Genomic DNA, 15,992 nt, shown 5'->3' with positions numbered 1-15,992 from the left:
GCTTGTTTCCAATCCTGTCACGCCATCTTTAAAGTCCTCCTGGACAGCTCCTCAATATAAGGTCTCATCAAAGGACAGTATCGCCCCCAGCACAGCCTGGACTGTGAGCTCCAAGTCTCAATGTGGGGCTCAACCCCACAACCTGCTGACTGCGACGTGTAGAGAATGAGCCAGGCTGACCCTCACTACCGCCTCCTCCCTCCCTTCCCTCTCCCACTACAATTCTGTAGCCACACCTTTTATAACTCGCACCTTCCCCAATTCCCCTCGTTTCCCTGAGTTGGAGACTGCGGTGCTGTATCTCCAGTGGAGCTGAATGGTTTCTCAGTGTGGGCGAGCTGCCATCAGCTGAGGTCATCTCCTTGGCGTGTATTTCTCCGAACCAGCATTGCCAGCTGTCAGTGCCATTTTGTGATGTTTACTTTGAACAGCAATCTTTAAACTGTGGTTTTGTTACAACAAAACAACAAACAACTAAATTATATTTGTATGGCTCCTTTCACGTTGGGAGGACGTCCCAAGGCGCTGGACTATCAGTGTTTCAGATCCGAGCTGTGGGTTGGGACAAGGGAGGGTGGAGGGCAGCGGGGGAAAGGAGGGTGATCGAAGGCACGGTTGAAGAGGATGGTCTTGAGGCGGGTGTTGATGGAGGAAAGGGAGGGGGTGAGGTGGAGGGACTGCAGGATGGAATTCCAGAGGGTGGGGGCAGAGTGACTGAAGGCCCGCTCGCCAATGGTGGGGTGGGTGAGGCGGGGGATGTGAAGCAGGCCGTATGCTGCTGAGCGCAGGGAGCAGGCAGGTTGGTAGGGGGTTAGGAGGTCGCAGAGGTAGGGGGGAGAAACAACAACAAAATTACATTTATAGAGCGTCGGGAGGACGTCCCAAAGCGCTGAACAGTCAGGTGTCGGGGCCCGAGCATGAGGGCGGGGTGAGGGAAGGCAGAGAGGTGGGAGGCGACCGAAGGCACGATCAAAGAGAAGGGTCTTGAGACCGGCCTTGAAGGAGGCAAGGGAGGAAGCGAGGCGAAGGGACCGTGGGATGGAGTTCCAGAGTGTGGGGGCAGAGGGGCTGAACGCCCGGCCACCGATGGTAGGTCGGGTGGGAGACAAGGAGCAGACCGGAGCCCGCTGAACGGAGGGAGCGGGAAGGTTGGTAGGGAGTCAGCAGGTCGATGGAGAGCTTTGAAGGTTAGGACCAGGATCTTGAACTGCATCCTCTGTGTGATGGGAAGCCTGTGAAGTCGGGCAAGGCTAGGGGTGATGGGGTTACAGAGCCTGGTGCGGGATAGGACATGGGCTTCAGAGTTCTGGAGGGAGGAGTTGGGGAGGCTGACAAGCAGGGAGTTTGCATAGTTAAGCCTGGATGTTATGAATGTGTATATGAGGGTCTCGGCAGCCTGTGGTGTGAGACAGTGGTAGAGGCAGGCGATGTTGCAGAGGTGTGGGAAGACAGAGCCCCATGGATGGCATGGATGTGGGATAGAAAGGATAGTTGAGGGTCATCCTTGGATGGTGATGTTGTCAGTACCTGAGGTGTAGATGCACTGACGGGAGCCAATCAGGAGAGCCTCAGTCTTGTTGATGTTCAAATGTAGTCAATTAGCTCTCATCCAGGACTTGACATCTGACAGCAGTGATCCTGGAGTCGAGGGTGCAGGCCGAGAGATAGAGTTGGGTGTCATCTGCTTACATGTGGAAGTTGACCCCGTGTCTGTGGATGATGTCACCATGAAGGTTGAGGTGAGAGGAGAGGCAGTGGAGACAGATGGAGTGGTCAATGGTATCAAAGGCAGCAGAGAGGTCAAGGAGGACGAGGGGTCAGAGGAAGCCCTGGTCGCAGATGGACAAACTGTCGTTTGTCACTTTGACCAAAGCTGTTTCTGTCCTGTGGACGACATGGAAACCTAATTGAATGGGTTCGTGAAGGGAGTGGCGGGAGAGGAAGTAGTGAAGCTGGGAAGCAACGACTCGTTCCAGGACCTTTGAAAGGAAAGGGAGGTTGGAGGTTACAACCTAGTTCCTTGGCACTGGTCACACTCAGCCTCCTCTGCTGATGGACTCGCACGTTGACCAAAGTATCCAGCCAGTGTCTTGCTCTATGTGTGCTCACTGCCCACTGATACACAGATGCTTGGCATCCAGTAACACAACAGCTTCAAACTGCCGGCAGCTGTGGACACAGTGTGACACAGAGAGCCAGCGGCTTCTGGCTGGGAAACCAAAGCTGGTGACGGGACAACACTCACTCACAGAGATTACTGGTTACTAGCCTTCCTGTTACTAGTGTACAGGTTTAGCTCGCCTGCAGTTTTATCTAGTTGTACAGGTTAACTTGCTTTATATGGTAACTAGTCTGCCTGTTAGCTAGTTTGCAGGTTAACTAGTTTTTGCATTATCAACTAGTTAGTTTATAGGTTAGACCATCTACAGGTTAGCTAGTTAACAGGTAAGTAATAATTTGTGCACCTTTCATGTCTGGTCGGTGTGGATTAACTATTTTGTGAGTGAAACACAGGAGCTAGTTGTGCACAGTAGTGTCCCACAAACAGTTGTGGAATGAGAGATCTTTTTTTAATTTGGGGGGATTGTTGGCCAGGACACCGGGAGAAACTCCCATTTGAGGAGGTTAGGAGAAATGTTTTCACATACAGAGTGGTTAGGATATGGAATGTCCTCCTGGGAGTGGTGGTTGAGGCAGAATCCATATTGGTCTTCCAAGGGGAAAGTAGATAAATACCTAAAGCAGTAAACTATCGGGTGTGTGGGGGAAAAGGCAGGTAAATGGGACTGAAAGGTTGGCTCTTTAAAAGAGCAGCACAGACGTGATGGCCTTCTGTGCTGTAAGTGTCTAAGGTTCTGTGAAAAAGAGAGAAATCAGTTTAGTCTCTGAGCAAGTCCAGGTTTGGTGTCCTGTGAGGAAAGACATCCTGTCATCAACAGCAAATTGGAGTGGAAGAGAATGCACAGAACTTTGTGGGAGTGAAAGGAACACTGGATGTTGCAATAATTTACAAAGAGCCCATTGTTACTCAAATCTTTTTATGGATCTTCTTTCAGTAAACAGGAGGCCACCGCTCACAGCAGAAGCAATGTATTAGTGTTCACTTTAACATCGCTGCAGTTCAGATATTGTGCCTGTTTCTCCATGTGATCCACTGGGGACATAATCCACTGACCACTCCACATCTGTGACATGTGGTACCATGGATTGGGCTCAACATTTCAGTATTTCTGTTCACTTTCTCTCAGTCAAACTATGAAACCTCAGCCAAGCCAGAAAACAACCTAATGAATCGAGCAACAACACAAACCGGGCAATCACAGAGTGAGTACCCGTGAGCGAGTACCAGCACAGGCACGATGGGGAGAGAGCAGGGAATGAGATGAGAGTAGAATGCTTAAATGGGGAGTGAGCACCAGCCTTGTTCTGTGGTGCATACTTTCTATTATTCTAGCTTTGATTTGTCGTTCACCTTTTTTTCCTCTTGTTTTGTAGATCAAGCCTTTGTTACTCTCGCCACTAATGACCTGTATGGCAAAGGTGCCCTGGTGCTGGGCTGCTCCCTACGGAATCACAAGACCTCACGCCAACTGGTTATTCTCATCACCCCTCACGTCTCCAACAATATGAGGTAATGGAAAAGATACTGTACGGATTATACTTGGCTATTGGTGTGTTTGATATTTCTCCAGGATGGTTAACTTACTGAAGGGATTCCTAATGCCATGTATGCTCTGGGAAAGCTCACATGATTCATGGACACACACATACATGTTGCATGTCTGAACGTCATGGTACATGTGGTGTTCATGTATACGGTTATCCCAGATAATCACTTTACAGTGGATTTTTAATCTGATAATTCAGCATTGGTTCCGTAATGGGAAGAGAGGTTTGATTTGACTGTTCAGAGAATAGAAAGACTGGATCTCCATAAATTATATAATCAGCAACAACAACTTGCATTTATATAATGCCCTTCACACACTTTACTGAAGATTTACTGTACTAACATCAAACACTTGACTGGTTAACTTTGAGAAGTTAAAACCTAACCCCTTTTGGTGAATGTTAGTATTTATAGCGGTGCTTTATTTTTTGAAAACTTCACTTGAGGTTAGTATTTACTCTGCGTGAGACAGAACATTGGACAGTGTAAATAGGAGCATACAACCTGTGTCATGGTGACCCCAGCACTTATCACGCCCTCTGCTCTGGAGAACTCTCTGATCATTTGGAGCCTCTTCTCCATCTCTTTGAGAAGAAAATCTAGAAGCTGGCTTCCACACGTTGTCTCACAGTCAGGCCTCCAAGGTTACAGTAAATAGCTATTTTATCGTCCAATCCCTTCACATGGTTGGCTTCAAATTGAGGTTAAATTCCAGCAATTTATCACCACATTCTTCAGTTAGGCTCCAAGTGTGGAATGAGGAGTCCTTGCAGTCACAAGGTGAAGGTAATAAAGCCAGTGAATCTGTTTGGGGAAAGAGAGGCATTCTTGATGGACTGAGTGATACAGTAAGGGACTTGTGTTTTCTCAGCAATGATTATACGATCCCCAAAAATTAGATTGTGAAAGGTTTTGGGCTCACAGCCTGTGATGTTACTCTTTGCTGATGGGCTTGTGAGGAGAGCCCAAATCACAGGCAGAGCAAGAGGCCTGATACTGGGGAAAACTACAGGCCCAGTGTGACAAGACTAAGTTAGTGCCCTATCCAGTTGGTGTTTGGCATGATGTCAAATTATCTGTACTGTTTGCTTATCTGGAATGGGCAAATAATCATTTGCTTACTGTAAAAGAGGGGCTAGAACTTCTCTTCCTTATGAAGAAATGAATTGAAATAGGCTGTGGTCTTGCTCTGTTCGAGAGAATTGGCAGTCTCTTTGACCATGTACCGCAGGTGTGATTGGTATCTGAGTGTCTCTCTAGGGCTATATGATTGATGTTTGTGTCTCATTAGGGCGGCGCTGGGGCGAATCTTTGATGAGGTGCTGATAGTGAATGTGATGGACAGCCAGGATTCCGCTCACTTAAACCTGATCAAAAGACCTGAACTGGGCATCACATTTACAAAGCTGCACTGCTGGGCTCTCACTCGCTATTCCAGATGTGTGTTTATGGATGCAGACACAATGGTAAGTCCTGTTTATTTCTAATATTTGTATTTGTCTGATATTTGGAGTTTTTATTGTGCAGAGACACAGGCAACGTCAGTCAGCTCAGTGAGATGTTGAGTGCACCAGCTTCTCTTACACACAGTCGCAATCTCCGGGTGCTGTGCGGTCCAGGTGTTTTGATATTAGCTGTGGCAAATTGAAAGCAGGAAAGCTGTGGAGAGGCAGTTTAGTGCAGATGTGAGATCAGAAGAGCAGCCTAGCGTCAACTTAAATTGCTATACAGTTGGTTCAGGTTGACTGATGGCCAGTTGTGGAATGCCCAGGGTCTTAAACCCCTGATTCAAAACATCAAATTGGACAGAAGTAATACTAAGTCTTCAAAACATCTCTAAGCTTCCCAGCTATTCTGTAAGTGCAGTGACTATGTATTTGAGGTTGAACTCGGCAATCAATTTGCACAACGATGTTCCACAAACAGCCATGGAGTGGGTGACCAATCCTTTTCTGGGGGATTATTGGCCAGGACACCAGGAGAGAGAATCTCCCTTCTCTCTTTAAATAGCACCACGCAGTCTTCAATGTTCACCTGAACAGGCAAATGGGACCTTGGTTTAACGTCTCATCCAAAGGACAATGCTGTGCTCCCTCAGCAGTGCACTGGAATGTCATCTTAGACAATGAGCTCAAAGCCCAATGGATGAAGGGGAGGAGTGTTTCTCTCTGGGGTATAGCTGGTTGCCTCATTAGGCAGGAGTAACCTCATCTGGTTCTGTGCCTCTCCAATATCTACGGGTTGTTATGTCCCAAGCGAGAATTGGTGTGGTCAGTGGGGCACTGGCCAGGGACACACTGTGCAGCCAGCCCATAACTATTGCCTTGGGAGCAAGTGTTTGTTCCACAGTCGATACGATCTATAATAACATGAATATCTTAGCTTGGGTTCCTCTTGGGGACTGTGCGGTTGGGAGCATTAGCTCAGTAATCAGTCACAAGTTGGATGGCTCTCCATGGTGTACAGTTACACTTAGGGATGCTACAGATGGTACTTGTCTCTCTGCCAACTGAGTCCATTCAGTTGCTCCAGGTTACAAGCAGGAGCTTTTGCTAAGCTTAATATAAAAAGCACTTTGCTTTAGCTGTTAGCCATGTTCTTTTATGAATTGAAACAGTTCCAATCAATGTCTGGAGCACTCTTCCCTCGGTGCTCCTGCGCCATGTTGTGTGCTGGCTGCTCAGTGTGTCCTGGCCAGGACAGTTGGCTGCTCCCACCAAAGTTGATGATGATTGGTATAAATTGTGTCAAAAAACACAAAAGAGCTCATTGTTGAGTGCGATCCTCAAGGTATTTGAATTCTGTACTGAGGATCCCAGGAATGGTCATGTTTCCCCCCACAAAACACTACAGTCACTACACTTTACAGGATATCCTGAGAAGCGCTTCGAGACGTCTCAACGAGGTGATAAGGTGAAATAATAAATGCAACGATTATTATTATTCTTTATTATTATTATAAATGGGTTAAAAAAGATTGGCTGAATTCTTCGAAGGTTGTAATGATAATCTTTACATTTGATCGAGCTCTTTATCACTTCATTGAAACATCTCAAGGTGGTTTCAAGGTTTACTATAAGTCTAGTGACTGTGTCATTGTAGGTGAACATAGCAAGTTTGTGGGTTGTGAGTGCAAGCCCCAAGTCAGGGCTGAGCTCATAGAAACTGACAGTTAGAGGTAGTGTCCTCTGGGCAAAACATTAACTCGAAGCCTCACTTGTGTCTGTTCAAGTGGAAATTAAAGATCCCGCGACGCTCTTGGAAAAGAGAAGGGAGTTGCTGTCTCTCCCAGTGTCCTAGCCAACATTCCCTCAGATACAATTAGTCACACACTTCATGGCTGTTTGTGAGACATTACTGTGTCAATGTTGACAGTCACTATACTTAACAAGAACAATTTACATTTAAACAGCATCTTTAGCAATAGGCGGACAACAATATATAGCGTCTTTCATGTCAGGGGGATGTCCCAATGGACAGTCGAGAGTATAAACTCGAACTGGGGGTTGGATTAGAGAAGGGTGGGGGTTAGGATGATGACTGAAGGTATGGTCAAAGAGGAAGGTTTTGAGATGGACGTTGAAGGAAGCAAGGGAAGCAGCTAGGCAGCGGAGCAAGTTTGGAGGGTGGAGGCAGAAAATATGGATGAGGGTCTTGGCAGCCTGATGGGAGAGGCAGTGGCGAGGGCGGGCAATGTTGCGGACGTGGGGTCTTGGCTTGTGCAGTGGGTTTGGTGGGCCATGCTGTAACCACGGATTGCTGTGTCCCTGATAGGTCCTCGCCAACATTGATGAACTTTTTGAGCGGGAGGAGTTGTCAGCAGCGCCAGATCCTGGTTGGCCAGATTGTTTCAATACAGGAGTGTTCGTGTACCGTCCATCCATTGAGACCTACAACGCACTTTTACAGTGTGCAATGGAGAAGGGCAGCTTTGACGGTACGTGTAAAGACAGCGTAAATACCAGGACAAGCAGGAGACGGATATCTCAGTTGGGTTACTGCATGATGTCGGCAAACCTATTCTTTTCCCCATTGTGTCTGTGCTTGCTCCTCATTGGAGCTCTCTACTCTATTCCCATTCCCTCTTCTCTCCCCATCGTATTTGTGCTGGTGTTTGCCCCCACATGTCCCACCGTTGCGCTCTACTCTAATAACACTCCTTGCTCTCTTTCCCCATTGCGTCTGTGTTGGTGCTCACTCTCCGCCGAAGCAAGGGAGATTCTGGTGGAGAAGGCCTTTCAGCCCATCTGATCTCATCCCTGCAGAAGACCAGCCCTCCACTCCCCCACTTACAGTATTGATCTTCTTTTTGAATGATTCCCAGTGTCCTAGCCTCAACCATCCTTCCTGGTAACCTGAAACAAAAACAGAAGTCGCTGGGAACACTCAGCAGGTCAGGCAGCATCTATGGAGAAAGGAAAGTGAGGCAACGTTTCGGGTCCACAACCCTTCGTCAGAACAGTGTTACAGTTCTGATGAAGGGTCATGGACCCAAAACGTTGACTCACTTTCCTCTCTCCATAGATGCTGCCTGACCTGCTGTGTTCCCAGCGATGTCTGTTTTTGTTTCAGATTTCCAGCATCTGGTAACCTGTTCGTCGTTAGTTACCCCCTATGTAAAGAAAGCCTTCCCAGTGTCAGTCCTGAAACTGCCCTGTTGCATATTGAGTCCTGAGTGATCCTGTGCTGCTGTCCTGCTGGTGTATGTGAAAACATGTCTGGAATTACCTTCTCAATCCCATTAACAATTTATATAAGCCACCAATCTCGTGCCAAGTGTTTCCCTAGTTCGGGACGAGGACACACAGGTCAAAGGTTAGACAATGGCCCAATATCCCAGCCACAACAGAGAGGCTCAGCCGTCCTGTCAGGTCAGACAGGGAGCACCGTGGAGCTCGCTTCACATTCACGCTTCAATTTCACTCAACAAACGCCGCCTTTAAACTTGGAGCTGCTTCATTACGTCAACCAGAGACGAGCTCAATGAGCCAACTAGCCCTTGCCTCTCAGCCGCGCACTTCTCTGCCCCGTGTTTGCGTAAAGCTCCATTAATTGGGATTAAAAATAGAAAAGCTTTGTGGTCAACCTTGGAGAGATGCCACCAACCTGAGTGCACATCCGCTCCTCACATCAAAGCATTCTCTGCTCTCTGCAGTAATTGCTCAGTACAAAACGAATGATTGAGAACTCTCGGGACGACTTTGCTCGGAAGATAATGTTTCCATTATAAATTTCCCTGCTTAAAAAGTACCAACTATTAAATAAAGCGGAACAAAACACAAAATACTGCAGATGCTGGAATCTGAAACAAAAACAGAGAGAGCTGGGAAAACTCAACAGGTCAGGTAGCATCTATGGAGAAAGGAAAGTGAGTCAATGTTTCAGGTTCATGACCCTTCGTCAGACCCGAAACGTTTCCTTTCTCCATAGATGCTGCCTGACCCGCTGAGTTTTCTCAGCTCTCTCTGTTTTGTTATTCAATAAAGCGAGCCTGTGTGTGCCACATGCAAGCAACTCTGTGTGCGTGTGTGCGTGTGGAATTGTATGTGTTAAAGTTGGTGATGAGGTTAAAGTTTACTGGATGGAGTGTTTGTGTCTGGGGGTTGAGCCCTGCCCGGGTCACTTACCGTGTGCCAAACTGTAAAGTGTAGTGACTTTGGTTCACAGGAGAACGTAAGGAAGGAGGGACGTTTTGAAAGAGGGCAGAGAGTTGACCTGTTAGAGGCTGAACTTTAAAGAGGAGGGGATTGTTATTGGTGAAGGGGAGGGTGATGTTCTGTGGCTGACAGGGAGCGGAATGGCCTCGCTGCAGGAGGCAGAATGATGGGAGGAGGCCATGGATTACCAGGTGGGAGATATTTGACGAGAAGAGGATTTGATGGGGAATAAGCTGTGGAAAGGGTAGGCCTGGGAACTGGGGAGTGAGCACTGGGCCTGCCCCAGGCTTCTGAGTGAGGCTGTCAGTGAGGTGGGGTCTAGCAGTTGCTGGAGGTGGCTCTCTTTCACGTTAAATAGGAACAAACCTGTGTTGGCAGCCAGGAGACTGTCAACTCAGTTACATCCAGGGCCCCATAAAGCTTGATGGGGGCCCAGGGCTATTATAGATTGCGGGCTCCTCTTTCCATGTTCAATTTCTTTTAATGTTTTACCACTACCCACGCCCGTAGCAATGTTGATTTACCTTGACAGAGACATGCACACACAGATGCACAGAGAGAGCGAGACATAGACACATACACAGAAAGTACTCACAGACGGAGAGACACATACACAAATAGAACCAGACACACGTGGGGGGGATGTCTGTGGGGCCTAATGCCCTGCATTACTGCCGCCCTGCTCACACTGCAGGGACAACAGCTGGTATGTTTGTGAAATTACAGGGGGCCATCCCACTCAGCTCCAAAGCTCTAACAGATAGGGTGGTCCTAGCTGGACAAGCAGCGGGAAAGCTTGCTCGACAACTATACCAAAGTGAAGCTATGGTGTTTTAGCTGGTTAGACTCCAGTAGTTATCCTACCACACACTCTGGGGTCCCTGAGCCTCTCTTCTGTCTGGGAGCTGTGCTGAGAGCATGAACCTCTGCGCTCATTCCCCTGGTTTCAGAATTGCCCTGGGTTTTGATTCCAGCTCCTTCCCCAATTCAGTGGGAACAGGCTGCTCACTTCCGTGACATTAAAATTTGAGCCCGAGCTCTGCCTTGGATTAAAACCAATTGCAAATGGGAGTGAATTACACTGAGTGAGGGGCGCGGGGGGTCAGACCAGCTCCACAGCCTGCGTAACCTGAACAACACTGCTCCAGGCTGCTGAGTTTACAGCTTGTGCTGAGCCGCAAACAGCTGCTGTTTGTTCACTGTCAGCTCAGGTTACCGTCCCCACTAGGCTGCATGGAGAGAAGACCCTTTGGGGACAGAACAACAAATTACATTTGTATAGCGCCTTTCACATCAGGACGACATCCCAAAATGACACCCTGTATATCTCACTCCAGTCTGAAAATGAGGGGTTTTGATACAGTAGATAGAGAGAAACTATCTCCTCTGGCGGGTAGGTCAGTAACGAGAGCACACGGATTTAAGATAATTGGAAAAGAACCAGAGGGGAGATGAGGAGATTTTTTATCCTGAGAGTTGTTATGGTCTAGAATGCACTGCCTGAAAGGTGGAAACGGATTCAATAACAACTTTCAAAAGGGAATTGGAATAGGTACTTGAAGAGGATAACATTTGCAAGGATATAGGGAAAGAGCAGAGGAGTGGGTCTGATTGGAAAGAGCCAGCATAGGCACGATGGGACAAATGGCCTCCTTCTGTGCTGTAATATTCTATGATTCTATAGGCGTGGGTTCGAGTCCTCACCAGGTGGATGATAGATACCAGGAACTCCCTGGTGGACAACACAGTTCAGAAATGCGTGAGAGCTCATCCACACACATCCCTTCCCTTTGAGAGAAGGTCCCACAAGTTGGAGGAGTGGGGTTTAAGCAGCAGCTACTTGGTGTGACCCAGACTGCAAATCGCACTGAGGAAGGGGGAATATGCTTGCGGACATCCGGGGAGCAGTCATTGTGTTTCACTATCACAAAATCACTAGAGTCAATGCAAGCGTTAATTAGCACATTTCAGCTTCACATGTCACAGCGCTGAGGCTTGGCCCTGAGGTGACTGTTCACAATGACTGTGACTTTACTACAACAACAAGATTACATTTATATAACACTTTTCACGTCAGGAGGACGTCCCTTTACTGTACGCTCATAAGCATACGCTCAACACTGCTAATCCTGATCTGAGCAGCACAAACATAATAATAAAACATGTTGAAGGGTAGTATCAAACCTTCAGCTGAGGCTCTGTCTGTGTGTTGTTGAGGTACCATTGACGAACCTGGGACATGGTGGTGGGGAGTCAATGTGGGCAGGTTGGCTGATGCATTTGCCCACATAATAGTCGCACAAGCTATATGGTTTAGCTGGTTAGACTTCTGCAGTTAGAACACACACTCTGGGATCCCCAGGCCTTGGCTCTTGCCAACTTCCGCCTAGTATTTTCCGGAATTAGGTAAGCAGAATTCATCCCTCCAGGGAGAGAGTGCGTATTCCTTTCCAACAATCTATCGCTGGGATTTCCTTGTGTAGGTGGGATGTATGGAATTCTCAGTTTGGTTTGGATACTCTTTAAGCACAGTGATAGGTTTCCTCGTGTGGCAGACATCTGTATCAAAAATACACAGTCACTTCACTTTACAGTGATTACCACAGTGATTTGAGACAGTTTAATGTGATAAGGCATTGTATCAAATGTGACGACTATTATCAATAAAATCAGGTGAAGCAGTTTTTCTGTTCAGACAAAGCGGAATATTTGTCTGATCAGAGAATAGAGTAGTAGTAGAGTAGCTTAGTGGATAGAACACTTGCCTCGCAAGCGAGAGGACCTGGTTGATTCCTGGGCAAGTTTCCTTACTCCACGTCTTAAAATACCTGCCAGAATATTCACAGCACTGAAAAAAGCCATTCAACCGATCTGGACACTTCTCTACTCTAATCCCATACCCCTGCTCTCTCCCCATCGTGTCTGTGCTGGTGCTCGCTCCTCTACTCTCTAGTTGCAGGTTTAACTGAGTTGGACCCGTGCTGAGCAACAAGTTATTATGTGAAAGGGTGGGAGAGGCCTAGGGCTGTAGTGTGTTCTGGGCTATGGTTGAGGCTCCTGTGTTGATTGTTGGTGATTAACGGTGTCTGATTGCTGTGTGTGATATAGGTGGGGACCAGGGTTTACTGAACAGCTTTTTTGGCAACTGGGCGACATCCGACATCAAAAAGCACCTGCCCTTCATCTACAACCTGAGCAGTATCGCTGTCTATTCCTACCTTCCAGCCTTTAAACAGTGAGTAACAGCGACACACGCTCTCTATGTGAGCATAACACAATCGGACATTACAGGAGGTAGTTGTGGGGTCTTCCAGTCCAAGCATATGGTGGGGGGGGTAGGCTGAGCACACACACCAGTGCCCACCGACCTCACACATGTCGTGCACACACTGCCATCATACTCTGTGGCACCCCATGCACTCTGAGGCATGTTGACATGGGAGAGGTGCAGTAAGCAGACGAGGTCTATCAGTGAGGTCTTGTGTGAATGCTTGATTTACAGGTATGGAGCTAACGCCAAAGTCATCCACTTTCTGGGCAGCGTCAAGCCCTGGAACTACTCGTACGACCCAAATACAAAGGCTGTGAAACGACAGGGTCCTGAATCATCCATCGTTCATCCAGAATTCCTGAACATGTGGTGGGACACCTTCACAGCCTCAGTCCTGCCTCTGCTGGCAGAGTACGGAATTGAACACAAGTCTCAGACCAGCTCTAGCATCAGAGAGGTATGTGGAATCCAGGTGTGTAGCCTTAGGCATGGAGAAACTTAACTTAATTGAGATGTGCCAAGCAAAGCTTACGTGTGAGGCAGAATGACTGTCTTCCCTGTTCATATGTCTTGTGGAAACACTATGTTAAAATGTGGCCTTATTTTGGGATCTGGAGATGATAATAATCCTTGCATTTGCTATCACGCCTTCAAGATGTCTCAAAGCGCTTCACAGAATATATTGTAAAGCGAATTGACTGTATATTTTGTGGGCGAAAAGCGGTAGCCCATTGCGTACAGCAATGTCCCACAAGCAGTCGTAGATTAATGGACCACATTACTGCATTGAGCGTGAGAGATGCTATATAAATGCAACCTGTTGCTGTAATGTCACATATATTCACTGCAATTACTCCATAACATTCCCTCCCTCAACCCCTTCACCTCGCCCCCTCCTCCTGAAGACCTTCTTCTTCGTCCGCTCGTACGGTCACTTTTCCCCCCCTCCCCCTAGCTCGGCCCCTGTTAAGCACTCTGAGATGCTGCCCGGTGTGGAGGGTGCTATATAAATACAAGTTTTTGTTGTAACGTATGGCCAAACTGTTACAGACTCGCTAACCAGGCTCCCGTGAGCCAGTTGGCTGACACTGCAGACGCTAGGTTCTTTGGAAGACTTGTGGTTAGGATCTGTATAGTCACTGATTGACAAAATCCCACATGAAAAGACTCCTCCACAAACCGAGATCACTGAGTATCAAGTTCAAGACATCGACATGGGTGCAGAATTGGATGAAGGGAAGGAGGCAGAAGGTCTTTGTTAGGGGAGCCAGGTCACAATGGGGAGGTATTAAGTGAGTGGGCTCTGTACTGGGATCCTCCTGTTCCTCCTATATGACCTGGATTCGCAGATTCAGTGTAAGATCTTCAAACTTACAGCTGACACCAAGTTGGGGTGGAATCAGCAGAGGAGCAATGGTCCTACAAAGAGAGCTTGATAGGGTATGTACATGGGCTGACAACTGGTAAATGAGGTTTAGTACAGATGAATGTAAGATACCACATGTAGGAAACACAAATCCTCCACGGATGGGATAGAACTTGCTAAGAGGGAACGCTGAAAGAGATCTCAGGATGTTAGTTGACTCGGCGCTCACTATGTCAGCAGTTTGAGGCAGCAATAAACAAGGCAAATAGGACACTGGGCTAGATTGCTAAGTCAGTGGAGTCTTGAATACTGTAGACAGTTCTGGTCACCATGATACTAGGAGTGCCCAGTCCCTCGAGGCAGTGCAGAGGAAAGCAACGTAGCTGATCTCCAGTGTTAGAGGAATGAGCTGTGAGCAGCAATTAGACAAGCTTGAGTTCTTCAGGCTTCAGAGAAGATGCTTCAGGGGGTCTCATAGAGGTGTAAACATTTTAAATAGGATTGAAAAAGTAAATCCAAATCAATACTTTAGGATGTACCAAGACAGTAGAACAGTAGAATGGGTTTACAGCTGTAAAGGCAGATTTCAGGACAGAGAAGGTTCTTTACTCAGAGGGGAATTAACAACAGGTAACCAGGAAGGGTGGTTGAGGCCAGGATAGTTAAAAAGCAGCTGGATGCTATGATGGGGAGACGGTTGGATGGGGTGTTCTGGAGGGATGAGATCAGATGGGCCGAAGGATCTTCTTCATCCAAACTAATCTTGTGATCTTGTGGTCTTGTGATATGAAAGTTCACACTTTGACTTTTTTTCCTCTGTCTCCGAAAACATCTCTGGCAAACTCACAGCTGTCAAGTTTGGTCTATGCACTGGCTGTCACTTGTGGCTTGCCATTCTGTAGGAAGGTATGAACCTCAGGTCCCCTGTCGGCCGTGTCCTTTGCAGACGATTTGCATTCAGTGTTAATTAGCTGTTTAACGTTCTGTGGGGGGGGGGTCTCCTCCAGCGGAGGCGGGGATGTCCTGGGTGGGAGGGGCCTGTGCTGCATGAGCAAATTTTAGTTCCTCCTCATTTCCGGTCAATCCGGATGCTTTGTTCAGTGATTGGGTATAACGCATGGCTTCTCTTACGGTTGATTTTTGTGTTGTTGTTCAGTGCGCAGAATGACTGCTGTTAGCGGTAGGTTTAGTTGCTGGCTGCTAATGTTTTTTCCCATTGATTGTCAGGAACAAGCAGCGGAGGCTATTTCCCAGCTTTCCATCTCTTCATCTGACGCACCCCCCGTCTCCTCAGAGGAACGCCGGCAGAGATGGGAACAGGGGCAGATGGACTTCATGGGCGCTGACTCTTTCCAGAACATTCAGAAGAAGCTGGATGTCTATTTGAATTAAAAACGGAAACGTATCCCAGCCAATGAAGCCTGCACCAGGTGAACTGATCATGGAGGAGTTAACAGCATCTCGGCTGGAGCTGGTGTTTGGCTAGATCACACTTAACCCATTAGTGGCCTAGTTTGACGTGCTTGTCAGTCGATGCTGGCAGTTACACAGCGAGAGACTGAAAGTCACTCCCAAACAGCGAGTCCATCGCAGCCAGCGTTCAACCACAGCACATCTACAGACTTCCTGCTCCCACTCCCCAAACAAACAGCTTGTGCTTAATAGTCAAACGTATTTAAATCTACTTTTTAATCTGTGTTCCAGACTCTGGGTTTAAGGATTTTTACAGATGCGTAGAGCAGCGTCACGCTATCTTATCTCCAATGTTGCATGTATGAGGAAAATGATTGCACCCCATCTGTGGATAAAGGAGCCTTGTACCTTCTCCCACAGACAATAAAGAAAGTGACTTCTCCCGTCCAGTGTCTTCATGATATCAACAAACCCACGGATACTTCTGGGCTTTGTGAGTTGTGGCATTCTCCCTTCCAAGTCACAAGGTTGCGGGTTCAAGATCTTCATCGGGTCTTGAGTTCATAGTCTAGGCTGACGCTCCAGTGCAGTGCAGGGGGAGCGCCTTATTGTCCT

At 47.6% G+C, this 15,992-nt stretch overlaps 1 protein-coding gene across 2 annotated transcripts; it reads left to right on the top strand.

Moving 5' to 3' along the window:
- The first annotated feature begins 2,851 nt into the window (after positions 1 to 2,851).
- On the top strand, positions 2,852 to 15,820 carry gyg1a (glycogenin 1a). Of its 2 annotated transcripts, XM_007902451.2 has the most exons (7): positions 2,852 to 3,631; positions 4,962 to 5,136; positions 7,445 to 7,607; positions 12,436 to 12,562; positions 12,830 to 13,055; positions 14,814 to 14,870; positions 15,192 to 15,820. In XM_007902451.2, exons 1-7 carry the CDS (start codon positions 3,402 to 3,404, stop codon positions 15,354 to 15,356), a joined length of 1,143 nt encoding a protein of 380 aa, XP_007900642.1. In that variant the 5' UTR covers positions 2,852 to 3,401; the 3' UTR covers positions 15,357 to 15,820. The 2 variants fall into 2 exon arrangements, with proteins under 2 accessions (XP_007900642.1, XP_007900641.1); XM_007902450.2 differs by lacking the exon at positions 14,814 to 14,870 and having other exon boundaries at positions 2,853 to 3,631.
- Positions 15,821 to 15,992: the final 172 nt, after the last annotated feature.

The sequence above is a fragment of the Callorhinchus milii genome, unplaced genomic scaffold (assembly GCF_018977255.1).
Source record: "Callorhinchus milii isolate IMCB2004 unplaced genomic scaffold, IMCB_Cmil_1.0 Scaffold11, whole genome shotgun sequence".
Taxonomy (NCBI): domain Eukaryota; kingdom Metazoa; phylum Chordata; class Chondrichthyes; order Chimaeriformes; family Callorhinchidae; genus Callorhinchus; species Callorhinchus milii.
Note: the sequence above shows the minus strand (reverse complement) of the source record. Positions and strands in the feature narration are given on the sequence as shown.